At 39.4% G+C, this 20026-nt stretch overlaps 1 protein-coding gene across 6 annotated transcripts in view; it reads right to left on the bottom strand.

The window, feature by feature from the left end:
- DOCK3 (dedicator of cytokinesis 3) overlaps positions 1-20026 on the bottom strand; it is a 422568-nt gene that overhangs the window by 217944 nt on the left and 184598 nt on the right. For 5 of the 6 annotated variants that reach the window (XM_060109452.1, XM_060109453.1, XM_060109454.1 and 2 more), the window contains one exon: positions 489-637. The exons of the other annotated variant lie outside the window; for it this stretch is intronic. In XM_060109452.1, the coding sequence (XP_059965435.1) occupies positions 489-637 (149 nt within the window). The remainder of the gene's footprint in view (positions 1-488; positions 638-20026) is intronic. 6 annotated transcript variants of the gene reach the window in all.

Below are 20026 nucleotides of genomic sequence, written 5' to 3'. Positions count from 1 at the left end.
CCACTGCATAAATACAGGACTATTTCTGAATGATGAATTAGTTAAGAATATTCTGATGTACAGATGTAGACAGTTCCCATGTGTAGTATATACTTATTCGGATTCATTATATGGCCATAAAATGTAAAGGACACCAAATTCACCAAATTCAAAGGTACTAAGAGATGAAACAAAAGAGTATTCTGATTACTGAGGTTTAGAATCAAGGAATTTGAGATGGAAGAAACCCCAGAGGCTAATGTAGTCCAATTATTTAATTTTCTGGAAGTGAAAATAGAGGCTGAGAGAGTTTCAGTGAGTAGAACCAGTGAGTGTCCTTTGCTATAAACTGAAAGAAACGGCTACTCATTGTAAAAATGATCAAAGCTTAGTGGAGAATACAACAATGTCTTTAATCCCTAAAGATAAGCTTTGATCAGGTACAACTGTATGAGGACTGAGTTATCATAAATGAAACTGAGAGATGCCCAAATGACATTCATACTTACTCATTGCCCCAGTCCAGGCGCACGGTGATGTGCCGCTTAACCTCCCGCACCTGATCCTGAGTCAGGTGACCAGACAGGAGCTGCCTTCGAAGGTCAATAAGTTCATTCATCACATGGCGTAGCTTGTAGAAAAGATCTACTTTATGTTTCTGAAAGGGCATTTTTGGTGTTGGGTGAAATAAAAAAGGGATATGGAAAGGGAATGAAAAAAAAAGAGAAATAGTTAAACTATGAAAAGTGCTCAATTCTCTGAACCTCTAAAAACAGGCAATGTAAAGAGAGGCTTATTTAAGAATCTTAAACCAAAGTCCTTAGTTCCTACTGTCTAAAAATCTCTATAAGGTGACATCTAACAACATAATTGATCTGGCTTATGCAAAGTACCATTTGTCTATCTCTACTCTATCCTGGACTATTAATTTTCCAGTAAGTTACTAAACTTAATCAGAACCAAAAGAAACACAGGAGCCTAGAGTGGTTTTCTCTGACAGAAGTTACTATGTATGACAAAGATGTCAACCATCCAGCAACATCTCTGGTTTCTCCAGGAAGGATACACAAGTTTGGGTAGGGAGAGAGAGAATCACTTGCCCTATTTTAAAGAACTGTTTCAACATAAAGCTACAGTCTCTGGAGTGAGATTCATTCCAGGTTTCCAGGCCTCATCTAGCTTTAATTAGCTTTTGAAAACAGTATGTGTCCCTAGTGTCATAGAGTTCTACTCTTTTCAGTTCAATAAAAAGCATCACAGCTCGGTGGTTTGTGACCACCTAGAGGGGTGGGATAGGGAGGGTGGGAGGGAGGGAGACGCAAGAGGGAAGAGATATGGGAACATATGTATGCGTATAACTGATTCACTTTGTTATAAAGCAGATACTAACATACCATTGTAAAGCAATTATACTCCAATAAAGATGTTAAAAAAACAAAACAAAACAAAAAAAGTGTCACCTTTATAAGAGTTAAATGGAAACAGCTTAATGAACTTAATTATGGACATCACAGTGGTTTTAACAAGTAAAAAATGTAAATGCCATGACAGCAGATGCTTAACAAAAATTAGCATCTTACTTAAGAATATAGGTTTAAGAACTAAAGTTCTATTTGCTCACAAGTGAAATCTTGATTTTGGAATCTTTCAGTCTCTGTTTTTATTATAGAGAAGCACAATTTTATATGATAATTAAAATTCTTGGAATGTAACTAATCTATAAAGAATGCTTTTAAAGACAGATCAATCTTTACATTAGTGTTAGTAAAATCTCTATCTGGGATTTCCCCTAAAAAGACACTTGTCAAAATAAGCTGGATTCAAGTGACTGTAAACAAAATTATAATTATAAAGTAAATTACAAATCAGTAGAATTAGCTAATGTTTTTAAGTGGCTCTGAGCTTATGATTAAAATGTTTGGAACATCATACTACTTAGAAATCATCTAATAGAGCACTAGAGCAGATTTTTAAAGGTCCATCTTAAAGAGAAATTATTTTTAAGTAGAAGACATTAGAAATTACGCACTCTAACTACATCAAGCTGTTCCTTCTTCACTCAATGAACATATGAAGACAACTTAAGCACCTTGATGGTACACATTGCTGGCAGATGGGCAGAACTCAAATTCTTGCCAGCTCAAATGCAACAAAGCCTAAGCAAATTACATCTGCAAAATTGAGATCTTGAGATAAGCAATAAAGGCAATGTGGTGTTTGTTTCCAGCACATGCATTTCTTTATGATAAATCAGGGCCACCTGTCTAAGTTTAAAATAGAAAGTTAGATTATTATTTTCCCATCAAGCCATACACAACAATCCACTACATACATATGCAAGCATTGATTTATTCATTCAATTAACAAATGCTTATGGAGCACCTGCTGAGTGCTATTACTTTGTTGTGATCAAAAGTCCCTACTCTCTTGGGCTTCCCTGGTGGTGCAGTGGTTGAGAGTCCGCCTGCCGATGCAGGGGACACAGGTTCGTGCCCCGGTCCGGGAAGATCCCACATGCCGCGGAGCGGCTAGGCCCGTGAGCCATGGCTGCTGAGCCTGCGCGTCCAGAGCCTGTGCTCCGCAATGGGAGAGGCCACAACAGTGAGAGACCCGCGTACCGCAAAAAAAAAAAAAAAAAAAAAAAAAAAAAAAAAAAGTCCCTACTCTCATGGTGCTTTCATTCTAGAGAGCAGAAATAGACCATATGCAAATACATAATGGTGGTGAAGATTCTAAGAAGAAAAATTAAAGCAGAATAGGGACAGGGGGTGGCCAAGGGTGCGTTGGCTGGGAAGTAGGAGAAGTTACTGCTTCAGGTAGAATGGTCAGGGAAAGGCTTCCTTGTGAGCCGAACTTTAAGTAGAAACCTGAATGAAATAAAGTGACAGCATTTAGGAAAACTGGGGAAATTTTATAGGCATGAGAAACAGCAAGAGCAAATGCCTCAATGTGGAAGTGAACTTGGCATGTTCACAGAGAATAAAGAAGTCAGTGCACCTGGAGCGAAGTGAACAAGGGGGAAAGTGGTGATGATGCAGTCAGAGAGGCAACACAGACCAGATTAGGCAGGGCCTTTGTAAATTATGTTAAGGTCTTTATTTATTTATTTATTTATTTTTGCGGTATGCGGGCCTCTCACTGTTGTGGCCTCCCCCGTTGCGGAGCACAGGCTCCGGACGCGCAGGCTCCGGACGCGCAGGCTCAGCGGCCATGGCTCACGGGCCCAGCCGCTCCACGGCATATGGGATCCTCCCAGACCGGGGCACGAACCCGTATCCCCTGCATCGGCAGGCGGACTCTCAACCACTTGCGCCACCAGGGAGGCCCATGTTAAGGTCTTTAGCTTTTACTCCTAGCAAGATGGGAAGCCACTGGAGATTTGGAATAGAAGAGTGATGTAATATGACATAAGTCTTGAAAGCATTACTCTGAGTGCTCTGTTGAAAATAAATCATGAAAAGGCAAAGAGGACAGTGGGGGTTCCAGTTAGGAAACTATTTATTGCAACAATCCACATGATGATGGTTGACTGGACAAAGGTAAGAATGGTAAAGGTAAACATTTCAGAGTTTGGAATTTTGACAGGTTTTGTAGTTAGAGCTGTCAAGATCTGCTGATTGATTAGATATGAGATATGAATGGAATCAAGGATCATTCTTTTTCCTAGCCTGAGAAGCATGTCTGGAAGAGGGAAACAAGGTTCAATTAGGACATGCTAAGTTTGACACCGAGTTTCAACATTTAGAGGTCAGGAAAGTGAGGAGAATCTAGCAAAGGAAATTGAGAAGTAAACAGTGAAGTGAGAGGAAAAGCAAGAGAGTATTGAAAACAGGGTTTAAGGAGAACTTTGTTAAATGCACTGAGAGGTTAAATAAAATATAGACAGAGAACTGGCCGCTGGATTTGACACTATGGTGGCCATCACTGACCACTGATGGAGTGGGTGGAGTGAGTTCAAGAGTAATGGGAAAGGAGGGAATGGAGACAGAGCATAGACAACTCTTTTGTAGAACTTTCAGTAACTGGAAGCAGAGAAATGTAGCAAAACAGGGTTGTGCTATGGAGGGAGGGTTTTTTTTTTTAAGAAACACAATTTTAGGCTATTTGTATACTGAAGAGAATAATCTAGTAGAAGGGAAAATTTGATGATGCAGGTGTTAAATCCTTAAGTAGTCAAGAAGAGATGGGTCCCAGGTTAAAAGGTGGGGGGGAGGTTTCGCTTAACCAGGATACTCTATTGTCACAGAGAGGAAAGGCACAGAACTGAGTAATGACACAGGTAGTTGGGAGACTTGGTGATAGAACTAAATTTTTCCTCTGGCTGCTTTATTGCCAAGGAAATAAAAAGCAAAGTCATCAGCTGAGAGTGAGTAGAGTGGAAGGGGGTGTTAGAGGTTTGAAAACAGAGGAAAAGATATTAAAAAGTCTCATGGAGAGTGGTAACACAAATCATCAGGGGAAAGATAGTTCAACTGTTAGATGGTTTTGAGATTTGTGGACACTAATTAAAAGTGCAGTTTTGTGTTTTTTTTAAAGCCACATATAATGAAGTATATTGATACTGAAATATCACATATATATGTATGTGTACACATGTGTGTATGCATATATACATGCATACACATAACATATACTCACATACATACAATATCTATGTAATAACATGCACACACACATACAATAGCAATGCAAGAATATACTAATATATTCTTCTAAGGCATCATATGGTTATTTATTTTTTTTAATCAAGAGTTTCTAACAGATTGTATTTTCCAAACATGACAACAATATCTCCCATCCCAAGTGCTCTTCTGCAAAAATGTAAATCTGACACTCCCCTGGTATGAATTGGAACCTATTTCTTTCTTTCTTTCCTTTTTTTTTTTTTTGCCCTGCTTGTGGCTAGGGGGATCTTAATTCCCCGCCCAGGGAATGAACCCAGGCCACCAAAGTGAAAGCTTAGAGTCCTAACCACTGGACCACCAGGGAATTCCCTGGAACCTATTTCTTTACAGCCTTAAACTTGGGCAGGCCCTGAGACTGCTCTGACCAATCAAACATTACAATAGTGAGCTGAGCTAGTTCTAGGCATAGCCCTTATCTAGCCTGGCAGCTTCTGCTTCCTGTCTCTTAGAATACATGCTCTTGGGAGGTTCCCTCTCAGAATCCAGCCACCTTGTGGTGAAAAGCCCAAGCTACGTGGAGAGGCCACAAGGAGACGCTCCATTAAGCAGTCCCAGCTGTGTGAGTGATGCATGTTAGATGCCACACCTAGTCGAGCCACACTGTCAGAAGACTACAGCTTCTGCCAATATCTGACTGCAACAGAATGAGAAACCCTATGTGGAACTGCCCGGCTGAGCTCACTCTATCCAAAGAAGAATGAAATATAATAAACAGGTTTTTTTTGTTTTTTTTGTGTGTGTGTGGTACGTGGGCCTCTCACTGTTGTGGCCTCTCCCGTTGCGGAGCACAGGCTCCGGACGCGCAGGCTCAGCGGCCATGGCTCACGGGCCCAGCCGCTCCGCGGCATGTGGGATCTTCCCGGACCGGGGCACGAACCCGCATTCTCTGCATCAGCAGGCGGACTCTCAACCACTGTGCCACCAGGGAAGCCTTAAACAGTTGTTTTAAGCCACTAAGCTTTGGGGTAGTTTGTTATGTAGATAACCAGAACAACTGTACAGTATTTTTTTCCAGTAGAAAATCAGTTACTGTTCCTAATTATATAAAGCTGGGAATACTAACCTTGCACTAAGAATGAAATGGATCATATCATCAGAAAGCAGCACTATTATTATAATCAATGTGGTGCTAATATCTTTTTCCATACCAACCTAATGCCCTCTTTGACCAGAGGTCCTAACCCTAGAGGTTCCACCAGCACTGCTCTGACACCACGTGGTACTCTTGGGTTTGTTAGCAGAAGAGAACACACGCCATTCAACCTGAACAATATCGGAGACTGGCTCCAGAGCACACAATTTACCTAAGAGCACTTGATGCCACAGGACAGCTAAATACCGCACTCAGGCTGAAAAATCCTTTTCTACTGAGAAACCTACTCCTTAGTAGATCAAAATAACAGTATATGAGGGATACCTAAGAGATATTGGGGGTTTGGTTCCAGATGACCACAATAAAGTGAATACTGCAATAAAGAGAGCTGCACAAATTTTTTGGTTTCCCAGTGCATATAAAAGTTATCTTTACACTATTCTGTAGTCTATTAAACGTGCAATAGCATTATGTCTAAAGAAACAATGTATATACCTCAATGAAAAATACTTTATTGCTAAAAAATGCTAACCATCATCTGAGCCTTCAGTGAGTAACAGTAGTAACAAAGATTACTGATCACAGATCACCATAACAAATACAATAATGAAAAAGTTTGGGCTTCCCTGGTGGCGCAGTGCTTAGGAATCCGCATGCCAATTCAGGGAACACGGGTTCAAGCCCTGGTCCAGGAAGATCCCACATGCCGTGGAGTAACTAAGCCCGTGCACCACAACTACTGAAGCCCGCGCGCCTAGAGCCCGTGCTCCGCAACAAGAGAAGCCACCGCAATGAGGAGCCCGCACACCACAACGAAGAGTAGCCCCCGCATGCCGCAACTAGAGAAAGCCCGCATGAACCAACAAAGACCCAACGCAGTCAAAAATTAAAAAAAAAAAAATTTAAGACGAGGAAAAAGAAATATTGGCAACACATTTAGCCTCTCTAAAAGCTCTAATATTTGTCTAATATTTGTCAAGGATGGTCACAAAATTTGGAAACTATACCGAAGAATCAGTAGAAATGATACATTTAGAATAATTAAACTACTTTGCCAGCACATGCCAGGTAGAATTTGCCTTATCATTATGAAAGAATTCCGGCGCTCTGCAGAAATACTCCAGATTTAAAAATTATTTTTACTAAACTGCTTGTAACTCAGTGCTGCAAGAAAGACTGTGCTGCAATGATGCCTCTCAGTCAGTAAATGAGTAAAGTTGTAGAATATCCATCATAAAGCATGCTAACTTTATTTTAAAACTATATATGCATAAAGATTGTTTAACATATGCTAATATAAGATTATAAAATCTAATTAAAAGAAAATTACATCGGGCTTCCCTGGTGGCACAGTGGTTGGGAGTCCACCTGCCGATGCAGGGGACACAGGTTCGTGCCCCGGTCCAGGAAGATCCCACATGCCATGGAGCGGCTAGGCCCGTGAGCCATGGCCGCTGAACCTGCGCGTCCGGAGCCTGTGCTCCGCAACGGGAGAGGCCACAACGGTGAGGGGCCCGTGTCCCGCAAGAAAAAAAAAAAAAAAAAAGAAAAAGAAAATTAAATCAAAAGTACTGCTCTCATCAAAGAGGACAAATGTGCTGCCATAGTACTAAAAACTTTAGGTCAAAATCAATTTAACAGAAATTAAACATTGCATCTCAAGTTTAAGTTGTTAAGGGAAGATTCCCAGATCTCTCTCCATTTTACCTTTTACTTTTGAACATTCTTTTATTTACTCCTTTTATTTCTTGCTAAAAGATTAACCATTAAGAACCCAGATATATTCAAACTTCTCCAGTATTTCTTTCTTTAATTGCTATTAATAATCAAGTGTCTTACTGTGAAGTAAACTAACCCTATTTGAAATATTTATATTATATACCAAAGCTCTAGCACTCATCCCAGTATAATATAAAAAATATCTAAACTGCAGTACTTGCAATTTTAATGAACTTTCTGCCAAAAATATCTTTAAGCCCAAGAATTTAAACTTTCATTTTAGGTTGTTCAACAACTTAGTTGGCCAAGGCTTGAAACTGATTTTCAAAAGAGAAATTTCTGTGAAACAAGAGATGTAAAACCAACCTATTTCACACAGATATTCAAGCATATATTTTCAAGAAATAAGAATGCAAATAAGTAATGTGGAAATTCTTTTTAAACTCCTCACTAATATGGAGGTGTGTCTATATACTCTCTTAGCTTGACATACATATTTACTCCTCCACCTCTCACAGGCTTACATGTCTTCCTCACTCCAGTCTCAACCCAAACACATCCTCCCTCACAGATGTGTTGATAACCAAAATAATACCACTTATAGCTTCAATCCTCTTTTACAACACAAATATTTACAGGAGAGTTAAGACTTAAAAGTCTTAGTTTAAGTAAGCTGATCATATTCTTTCCCTAGAGCAGATAAGAATCTTGCTAAGAAGGGAACAAAGCTAACTGAAAGGTAAGTAAAATATCAGTGATATGAAAAATGGAAGTTCCAGTTGCTGATGTCAAGGGCACCCATTCACGATTCTGAACACAATGAACTTACCTAACAGTGGGCTGTGGACAGCTGAGGCATTCTCAGGCTCACAGCCCTTCTACACAAGACTGAACAAAGTTCTACTTAAAGGCAGCATTTAATCTGTCTCCCCTACATACCTCTTTTTAGATACAGAGACCAATAAGAAACCAGCCCCAATTACCCCCTCCTCCAAATGTTAAAGTTGAAAGCTGGAAAGTAGATAACTGGGCCAAAATAAAAGACTGAAAACTAAGCCCTGGGGACAGGGTGGAGAAGACAGGTGAGCGGAGGTGAGGTAGTAGGTAGATATGCCCCTGGGCTGAACAGCTGGTATTTGTCAAGTAGAGTAAAACTGAAGCTTTGTTTTCCCTAGACACTCCAAGGACAAAGTTAGTGGCAAGAGCTGAGCTTGCTGAAGTAAAGAGATAAGATGACCACTCCTGAGGTCAAGGAAAACTTCCGTGTCTGCACATGCTCAGAAAGGCTCCTTGGGGGTCAAAAAGGGAGGGGGCGCCACCCCATAATAAGTGTGGACATACCCCCCCAGGCCTCTGCGGTGGACTCCATCATAGCAAAATGTTGTGCACGCATGTTGGGGAGGGTCCTAGGACCTGTCAGGTGTGAAGAAAGAAACAAGATAACTGACCAAAGGTAAACAAAGACTCAGAACTGTCCTATATAAGTGATTTAAATCACCTCTTTACTGCACTCCTCCTCATTAGAGAGGATGCCCATACCCTTTTTCTCCGGGTGTGTATTTCTGCCTTGCTTCTGACTTAAATAAACGAACTGCCTGTCTGTGTACTCTCCTACATGTTATGCTGAGTCTCTGATAATAAACTTTGTTTTTTTTTTTTTTTTTTTTTTTTACAGTTTTTGCCTACTTGAGAAATTCATTTTTCAAACAGGGTAAGAGCCAGGGCCACTTTGCTTCTAGCCTCTAACCCCTGGTGATCTGATGGGTAGGATTCCTGTTTTTCATCCAGGCTACCCAGGTTCAATTGCTGGGCAGGGAACTAAGATCTCTCTTCAGGACCACTCAATGCTATCTCTCTGAGATCGGAGGGGTGGGGAGAGGAAAGAAATCTATAAGAATGAAGCCCATTATGTGCAGAAAGGCTCAGGCACTGGAGGTACCAAGAACCTCTGAAGAGGTATATGTGCATGTGCCAGTGCGGTAGGTCTGCCACATGAGCTTGGGAAATGGAAACAGGAGAACTGGTTAAAAGTCTTTTAAAAGGCTTTAAGACCTTCAGATCATCACCCCTACTCTATTCTGCCAGGCTTTTTCCACATGATAGTTTTACTCTCTACAGAGGTTAAAACAGAGTCTAAACTACTGCAGGGCACCAAACAGAGCTGATGATGTTAAAACAGGGAAATTAAGTCAAAGACTATGTAATAAATGATGCCCTTGGTGCCCTTCCCACACTGAGCTCCCGAAGTGTTGATAGCCAGACTTATGCCTTCCTAGGAAGGAGAATGAAGGATTCCTCACTGGGAAAATTCAGCCAGGGGAAAAGACCCAGAAATATTGACAGTTGCTGTCCTTCTCCCATGAGAAGCCAGACTCTCTTCTGATCACTGTACAGTAATATCTGCCAGTTGGTAAAAACTAGCCCCATTCACAGAGCTTTCTGTCAAATTTTTAATGCATCATTCTTAAATATGAGTGGAAAAGAACACCATATAATGAATAAAGCTTCCAACATGAAGGAATGAGACCTAAAGCAATCAGAAAAAAAGGAAATTGGAGGAAACAGAAACAATTCCAGGAATAAAAGAAGATTCCAAAGAAATAATAATTAACATTCATGAGAGCATAAAGATTATAGTACATCCCTGAAAAAAGAACAGCATATAACAAAACAGGAGAAAAAGATCCACAGCCCAAAAAAGCTTTCAGAAGGCAAAAAGAGGATAGCTGTAATTTAAAACAAAATTCAGTAATAATGATAGGATAGAACTTTGAGGGATTCTGCCAGAGAGTAAAACAAAAAAACATAATACAATGGATAAATGGGTGAGAAAATATAAGAAAACTGGTGAATCATTCCAGGATGTCCAATTCTAATAAAAGAGTTCTAGGAAGAAAAAACTGTGAAAACAGAGAGGAAGAAACTACAAAAGAAGTAATACAATAAATATCCCAGAACTGAAGGAAATGAGTTTCCAGGATGAAAGAAATCATTGGGGAGCCAGCATAATCAACAGGAAAAAACAAAAAAAAACCCATCTAAGACACATCGCTGTAAAACTGCAGACCACTGGGGACAAAGAGACCATCCTAAAATCTTTCATGAAAACAACTTGTCAATAAAAGACTAGAATGACTAGAATGACATTGGACTTCTCAATAACAACACTGGAAGCTAGAAAATAATGAAGCAATACTTTAAATCTTCTGTACTTTATTTGTAACCAAGAATTTTATATCAAGCTAAACTAACTATCAAGGTAATGGTAGTCTAAAGACATTTCAAGTATGCAAAATCTCAAAAAAATTTCTCCTACACCTTTTTCTCAGGAAATTACGCAGAAAGTAATTAATCAAATGAGGAAGTAAACCAAGAATTAAGGTGACACTGGTTTAACCCAGGAGACAAAGGAACATAGGAGGGGGCAAAGAAAATTGTCAGGCCAACACAGGAGGCTGGAGGGCTCCATACAGGATGTCACTAGGAAAAAAAATTAAACTTATAAAATACCTAAAGTATTTGAATATAGTCAAAGGAGATTTTCATTTCTGCCAGAAGTCTAGGAGAAGGAAAACCAAGAAAACAAAACAAATGAAAAGAGAAACAATTATTAATATAAAAAAACAAAGTTACACAAGAAAGAAAGGAAATGTAACTTTAATTCACTATATGGCTCAGAAGTAAAAGTAATTACACAGACATAGTAGCAACTGCATATTGACTTAACCAAAAAAAAAAAAAAAAAAAAGGTGATATAACTATTTTGGAAATACTGGAGGAGGGAAAGAGTATATGTGTATGGAGAAGAACATTCAGAGCTAATATCTTCTATAATAAGAAATCATTAAATGACATCTAAAATAGAAAAAATCAAGATGTACATTAAAAGAATATTATTTAGAAATATTAGAAGAAATAGCTAAAAGAACTGAATAAAATAAGTATGGAACAGAAATCAGGAATGGAAGAGATAGGGCCAAAAACTACTATTTTTCATTAAAGGCCTAGTTATTTTTAATATATTATTTAAAAATCCAAATATACATATTTCTTTGATTTTTTAAAAAAAGAAATTAAATAACCCCTAACATAAAAGCCCTTCCCCCATCCCCTACACCAAGTGTGTTTCTCTGAGTCACAAAGTTAAGCAGTCTCAATTCAGCCTTCACTGCCGTTTATTACTTTAAATATTAACAAATGAAAGCAGCCAAACCTGCACAAGTGCAATGATCCCCTGCCGAATCAACACAAAAGCTAGATCATTTATATATCTCACTCCCAGAGTGAATGAAAAATGAAACACATTCCACAGCAGAAAAACGCCCTTGAGAAAGCTTTGTCTCTTGACTGCAGCATAGCATCTGTCCATTCACAGCTTCCACACTCTGGTGACAGTATATACAGGGCAGAAATGATAGCAGCTACCCTGCCAAGCAAGCCCCTTCAGAATATGAGTCACCCAGCTTCAGCAAAGAATGGGAAAGGCAGAAGGTGCACATTTGCATCCAAGTTATCTAGAGATGCTTCGTGAACAGTACTTTCACACAAGGCCATAATTCCAAGGGCATAAAGGGATTTTGCTGTGCCAAATCCTACCCCTGTCTGCTCTAGTCTTACCCACTGAAACAAACAAACAAACAAGACAGCTGGGAACTTTAAATAAAAACACAAATTTACTTCACCCCACCACCCCACTCTTACAATTTGTATTTAACACAATTAAAAACATTCAATCTGTGAAATTTATCCAGACCATCTCCTGCCTTCCTACTACTGACCCTTGCTCTGGGGGTTTCATAATTCTTTAATATCAAGACAATACAGCATAGTGATAAGGGTACTGGCTCTAGAGTCAGAATGCTTAGTTTTCTATCTCAACTCTGTGAACTGCGGTGCCTCAAGCAAATTTACTAATCTCTGCGTGACTTTGGTTACCTCATCCTTTTAACAATAACAACAAAAAAAGGAGCGTCTATCTAGGGTTATTACAGGGGTTAACTGCACCTGGAACCTAGTAAGTTCTCTTGAGTAAAGTTATTACCACAATACATTCCTTGCCCTCCCTCCAACAGACATTCTTCTCTAGACCAGGCTACCAAACAACACCAAGTCATCTAAATGTGCTTCCAAACTATGATCATGGCACCCCTGCCAGGGCACCATGTCTGGCCTTGGCTCTTGAATTTTACTATGCGCACATCCCTAATAATAATCCTTGTCAACCTCCTGGTAACCATGGTCTTGATTTGTATCCTTTTATTCTTTCATGTTTTAACTACCTATGTATGTATTCCTTAAAAAGTATCCTCGCCAATGCTTATTTGTGGGTTTTTTTGGTTTTTTTGGCTGTGTTGGGCCTTCATTGCTGTGCACGGGCTTCCTCTAGTTGCGGTGAGTGGGGGCTACTCTTCATTGCAGTGTGCGAGCTTCTAATTGTGGTGGCTTCTCTTGTTGTGGAGCATGGGCTCTAGGCACGTGGGCTTCAGTAGTTGTGGCTCACAGGCTCAGCAGTTGTGGCTCGCAGGCTCTAGAGCGCAGGCTCAGTAGTTGTGGCATACGGGCTTAGTTGCTCTGTGGCATGTGGGATCTTTCCAGACCAGGTCTTGAACCCATATCCCCTGCATTGGTAGGTGGATTTTTAGCCACTGCACCACCAGGGAAGCCCCTATTTGTGTTCTTTTTGATGATAGCCATTCTGACAGGGGTGAGGTGGTATCTCATTGTGGTTTTGATTTGCATTTCTCTAATAATTAACGATACTGAACATTTTTTCATGTGCCTATATATTTTCTTAGGAAAAATGTCTGTTTATGCCTTCTGTCCTTTTTTTAATTGGATTGGGTTTTTTCTGCTATTGACTTGTATAAGATGTTTATATATTTTGCATAGTAACTACCTCAACCAGTCAGAAAGGCCATCATCAAAAAGTCTACAAATGATAAATGCTGGAGAGAAGGAATGGAGAAAAGGGAACCCTAGTACACCACTGGTGGGAATGTAAATTGGTGCAGCCACTATGGAAAACAGTATGGAGGTTCCTCAAAAAACTAAAAGTAGAACTACCATACGACCTAGCAATTCCACTTCTGGGGATATATCCAAAGAGAATGAAAACACTAATTCAAAAAGATACATGCGCCCCAATGTTCACAGCAGCATTATTTACAATAGGCAAGATATGGAAGCAACCGAAGCGTTCATCAACTGATGAATGAGTAAAGAAGATGTGGTACATATATAATGGAATATTACTTGCCCATAAAAAATGAAATTTTGCCATTTGTAACAACATGGATGGACATGGAGGATATTATGCTTCACGAAATAAGTCAGACAGAGAAACACAAACACTGTGTGATATCACTTATATGTGGAATCTAAAAAAATAAACAAACAAATGAATACATCAAAACAGAAACAGACTCACAGATATAGAGAAGAAATGAGTGGTAATTAGTAGGTAGGGGGAAGTGGGGAGGGGCAAGATAACGGTAGGGAATTAGGGGTACAAACTACTGTGTACTAAATAAATAAGCTACAAGGATATATTATACAACACAGGGAATATAACCAATATTTTATAATAGGGCTTCCCTGGTGGCGCAGTGGTTGAGAGTCCACCTGCCGATGCAGGGGACACAGGTTCGTGCCCCGGTCCGGGAAGATCCCACATGCCGTGGAGTGGCTGGGCCCGTGAGTCATGGCCGCTGGGCCTGCGCGTCCAGAGCCTGTGCTCCGCAACGGGAGAGGCCACAACAGTGAGAGGCCTGCATACCGCCAAAAAAAAAAAAAATTTATAATAACTTTGAATGGAGTATAATCTATAAATATACTGAGCCACTATGTTGTTCATCTGAAACTAATATAATAAATCAACTACACTTTAACCAAAAAAGATATAAAAATTATAAGGAATTGCTATAAATCAACAAGAAAAAGAAAAATCCCAAATGAAAAATAGACAAGTGATATGAATAATAATTAACAAAAAGGGAAATCCTAAAAAGAAATACATAAAGCAATGGTCACCAATACAGCTAGTTTAAAAAAAAAAAAAAAGGCAAAGGATGACAATAAGATGCCACTTTTATATCCAACAGAATTGTAAAAAATCATGAAAGTACAGCCCAGTCAGCAACTTGGGGGAGTAATCTGGTGAAGTCAATAGGCGTATACTCTACAATGCTGCAATCCCACTCCCAGTGATATCCCAGAGAAACTCTCACATAGGTCCCTGAGGAAATTTATAGGATGTTTATCACAGTACTATTTCTAGCAGCAGGAAGCTGGAGGCAAACTAGGAGCGACAGCAAGAGAATAAAGGGGAAAATAAGGTGTAAGAGAGGAGGCTTAAATGTACTGATGACTATAGTGTGCCATGAACCAGGGAGTATAAAAATATCTCAACTGTCCCTTGAGTTCCAAAAGAAAATATAATAAACAAAACAATATGCCAAGTTATCACTCTACAGTGAAAAATAGTAAGAGAGCCTGATGTTGGCACTGGCCTTACCAACACTGTACCTAAAGAGTCAAAACATCAGAAGGCTGCACACTTGGAGTGAACTCTAACAAGGGGAAATGGATGTGTCATATGAATCATCAAAGGATATTCAAAGGACAGTCAGATGGTCTGATGCATGCATCTCTATGAGATCTATGAAACCAGATCTCTCTCTGCTGTATAAATGCCTCTTCTTCTATAGACTGAGCTTCATGAAATCTCCACTGGCTCTGATTATTCTGAATAGGTGATTTATGCTGCAGTTCCTGGCTTTTACCTTTCTCTGGTTCAAATCTTAAATTCCACTTTATTTCATAGCTGACTCCTGAAAAACCAGTTCTTTCCTGCCTAGACCCTGGAACCTTGCTTACCCATTACATATATGCACCAGTTTACCAGAGGGATGTGCCCCCAAGATGGAAAGGGTAGGGCCAGCTTAACAAGACTCCCTTTTCCAGGACTTCCCTGGCGGTCCAGTGGTTAAGACTTTGCCTTCCAATGCAGGGGGTGTGGGGTTCCATCCCCGGTCAGGAAGCTAAGATCCCACACGCCTTGGAGCCAAAAAGCAAAACACAAAGCAGAAGCAATACTGTAACAAATTCAATAAAGACTTTAAAAATGGTCCACATCAAAAAAAAAAAAAAAAAAAGACTCCCTTTTCCCTATAAAGTATCTGGATGGGCAGTACTAACATCTGACTCTGTGATTCTCCTTTTTTCTATGTTTCTATCATTTACAAATCACTCTTCTGGCTGACACACTTTTCTTTAGATAAATTCATGCTAGTTCCTAAAAAGTCCGGTATGCTGCATTCCTTTTCTAAGGCAACTGCAACCATGCTATGAACAATTATATATTGCCTTTGTAACTAACTCCCAAAGGGAAAACTTATTTCCGTAGTTCAAAAGTTCTTGGGGATGATAACCTCATTTTTACCTTCTTTTATTGACTTTAAGGTTGTAATAGGGAAGAACAAATCTGACTCCATATCAGATCTGTTTCTTTTACTTTAACCTTTGTGCTCTGTTGCCTGTGCTTGGTTATGCTGGCTCTGCACCTTTTGTCAAATAATGTTGCCAATAACCTGAAACACACAGGATAGCCTATTCTTAGGGCTCTGACCTTTATTTATTTTTAATTTTTCAAAATTTATTTTATTTTTTTGGCTGTGTTGGGTCTTCATTGCTGCACGTGGACTTTCTCTAGTTGCAGCAAGCGGGGGCTGCTCTTCATTGCAGTGTGTGGGCTTCTCATTGAGGTGGCTTCTCCTGTTGTGGAGCACGGGCTCTAGGCGCCTGGACTTCAGTAGTTGTGGCACACGGGCTCAGTAGTTCTGGCTCATGGGCTCTAGAGCACAGGCTCAGTAGTTGTGGTGCATGGGCTTAGTTGCTCCGCAGCATGTGGGATCTTCCAAGACCAGGGCTTGAACTGGTGTCTCCTGCACTGGCAGGCAGATTCTTAACCACTGTACCACCGGGGAAGTCCCAGGGCTCTGGCTTTTAATGGTCCATTCATATATAGATAAAAAGTTGCAGAACAGAGAATAACATTTGTTTTGTTGGAAGTTTACAAGAACATCATGACCTAAGTGGACAGCTGCAAGAACAAAGGATTCCAACATCAAGAAGTGTGCAACTAATCACACCCCTCCCTCAGCTTGCCTTTAAAAGTGCTTTGCTGAAACCCTTCAGAGAGTTCAGAGATTTTGGGGTACCAGCCACCCATCTCCTCGCAAGGCCCTGCAATAAACCTTTCTCTGCTCCAAACTCCAACATTTCAGTTTGTTTGGCCTCACTGTGTGTTGGGCATACGAACTTTGTTCAGTAACAAGGCCAGAGCTAGCATTTAACTTAGATCTGGCCTCTGAATTGCCTCTTACTGACGTTTCCTAGTCACTGACTTGCCCAGGGTAATGAATTCCTCCCCAGTTCAAGCCTTTTCTCTTTCTTTTTTTTTCTTTTGGTACGCGGGCCTCTCACTGCTGTGGCCTCTCCCGTTGCGGAGCACAGGCTCCAGACGCGCAGGCTCAGCGGCCATGGCTCATGGGCCCAGCCGCTCCACGGCATGTGGGATCCTCCCGGACTGGGGCACGAACCCGTGTCCCCTGCATCGGCAGGCGGACTCTCAACCACTGCGCCACCAGGGAAGCCCCAAGCCTTTTCTCTTAATAATCAGTATACATCTTTTATGGGACCCTCAACTCTGATCAGCATTTGATAAGCTTATGGCAACTTTAATTCATAGTTTAAGGGTCATGGCCAGAAAATCAAGAGTTCCCATTCAGTTGAAAGTCTGAAATAATTGGGACCAGGAATTTGTAAGATGAAATGATATTAAATGTCATGAATCTGTCATTTTAATTATATTTCTATTAGGTAGGAAGCAATACAAGAGACAATAATAAGCTTTGAATTATTATTATCACTATTGGTCCTTATTTTAACAACAGAATCCATCTATATTCATCTTAAAGAAACCATGTCATGTTATGATTATCCATAAAAATAAGTTTAATTCATCAGCAGTATTACTTTCAAATACAAAGAAGAGTAAACAAAAGTCTATCTTGGAATTATACCTGGCTAAAGCTAAATATTTCAAGGCGCAAATCCAAGGCACTGCCATATGCAAAGGAATGGTACTGGAAATGCTCTTAATTCTATTAAAAAAAAAAAAAGAAAGAAAGAAAAGCCTTTTCTTCCTGCATTAAGAGCTACTGTCAAAGACTAGGAGAACAGTGACTAATACCCAAACCTGTTATCACTATACTCTATAATTAACAATGAATCAACATATGCCCAACTTCTTAATTTCCTTCAGGTTTGCTAAGAGAAACAACAGTTCAAGAGATCTATGCTGAGCTACTCTTCCTTCCCACATTAAAAAGAATACTACTTCTCTTTAGCAATCTTATAGTTATTTTTCACCTACCTAGACCAATTCCCTTCCTTATAAATATTCAGTCTTAGAAATGACTGACTTACATAGTTGGTTCAATACTGTTGCTTTCGGCAAATTCATCAGTGGTTAAGGACAAGGAAGAATAATAAAAAGTCAGTGTCTTGCCACTATGGAAAATAGTATGGAGGTTCCTTAAAAAACTAAAAATAGAGTTACCATATGATCCAGCAATCCCACTCCTGGACATATACCTGGAAAAGATGAAAGCTCTAACTCAAAAAGATACATGCACCCCAATGTTCTTCATAGCAGCACTATCTACAATAGCCAAGACATGGAAGCAACCTAAATGTCCATCTACAGATGAACAGATAAAGAAGGTGTGGTATATATATATCATGGAATATTACTCAGCCATAAAAAAAGAATGAAATAATGTCATTTGCAGCAACATGGATGGACCTACAGATGATTCATACTAAGTGAAATAAGTCAGACAGAGAAAGACAAATAATATATGATATCACTTTTTTGTGGAATCTAAAAAAATGATACAAATGAACTTATTTACAAAACAGAAACAGACTCACAGACATAGAAAACATACTTATAGTTACCAAAGGGGAAAGGGAGGGTAGGGATAGATTAGGAATTTGGGATTGACAGATACACACTATTATATATAAAAGAGATAAACAGTAAGGACCTACTGTATAGCACAGGAAACTGCATTCAGTATCTTATAATAACCTATAATGGAAAAGAATCTGAAAAAGAATAATATGGGTATATGTATAATAAATATGTGTACACTTGAAACACTGTAAATCAACTATACTTCAGTTTTTTTAAAAGTAAATAAATAAATTAAATTAACTACCTCTTAAAAAAAAAAGCCAGTGTCTTTTACATGGTAAAAGACATGTCTTAGACCATTTGGGCTACTATAACAAAATACCATAAACTGTATGGCTTACAAACAATAGTAATTTACTTCTCAGTTCTGGAGGCTGTAAGTACAAGATCAGGGTGCCAGCCTGGTTAGGTGCTGGTGAAGGCCCTCTTCTAGGTGCAACCTGCAGAGTTCCTGCTGTGTCCTCACATAATGGAAGAGGCTAGGGTGCTCTTTGGGGTGTCTTTTATAAGAGCATTAATTCCATTCATGAGGCCTCTACCCTCAAGACCTAAGAACTTCCCAAAGGCCCTGCCTCCTAATACCATCACATCAGATATCAGATGTTCAACCTATGAATTTTGGGAGGACATAAACATTTAGACCATAGCAGATAAAGATTTAGCTTAACACTTATATGACAAATTCATCTGATGCTGCTAAACTAAGCTGAAACAGTTGGGGGAAACATTCCTAATCTGTAAATTGTCATCAAGAAAGAAAATCAGATTCCTTTACCAACATGTTTATAAGGCCTGGGACTCTTGTCAGTTTTTGCTCTCCACTGAATTCTAAGGTTTAACACAGTTCCTTTAAGTACACAATAAATATCTGATAAATGAATAAAAGAATGAGACATAGGAGAAAAACTTTTTTAATGATCTATAGATATGATGCTATCCAATAAATCTTCTAGGTTCTGAGAGGTATTTTAATAAAATAAATCATAAAATGTAAGTTCTATCACTAGGTTGCAAAGTTCATGAAGGCAGGTACTATGTCTATTTCATTTACTGCTGCATCTCTAGAACCTATAACAAAGTATGACATGTAATAAGTGATTAATATTTCTGGAATAAATGAATGAATGAAAAGCTCACAAGGTCTTCACATAGGAAGAAAATTGTAGAGAAAAAGAACAAGGAAATAACTATCACAAAAGTCAAGATAATGACTTACAAACAGGAATTCAACAATTCTTAAATGGATGTACCACGTTGGTCCTATTCACAGGACCAATGCATGACATTATGAGATTGTCCAACTTCTCTAGGTTAGAACACTTCCTTCCTATTAGCTCCTACCTTCTTGCAATCTTTCTATTTTTTAAATGTACTTTCTCTTCCTGAGCATCATTCCTGAACTGATCCTTGCAGGTGGAGAGATTGGTTGATCTCTCCAATCTCTAACATTCAAGACCCATAGCACTCACGGTCTTTACTACTCATTAGGGAGTAGGAATCATTTTTATT

This window comes from Mesoplodon densirostris, chromosome 10 (assembly GCF_025265405.1).
Source record: "Mesoplodon densirostris isolate mMesDen1 chromosome 10, mMesDen1 primary haplotype, whole genome shotgun sequence".
Lineage (NCBI taxonomy): Eukaryota > Metazoa > Chordata > Mammalia > Artiodactyla > Ziphiidae > Mesoplodon > Mesoplodon densirostris.
The sequence above is the reverse complement of the archived record's forward strand: the minus strand, read 5'-3'. Positions and strand labels throughout refer to the sequence as shown.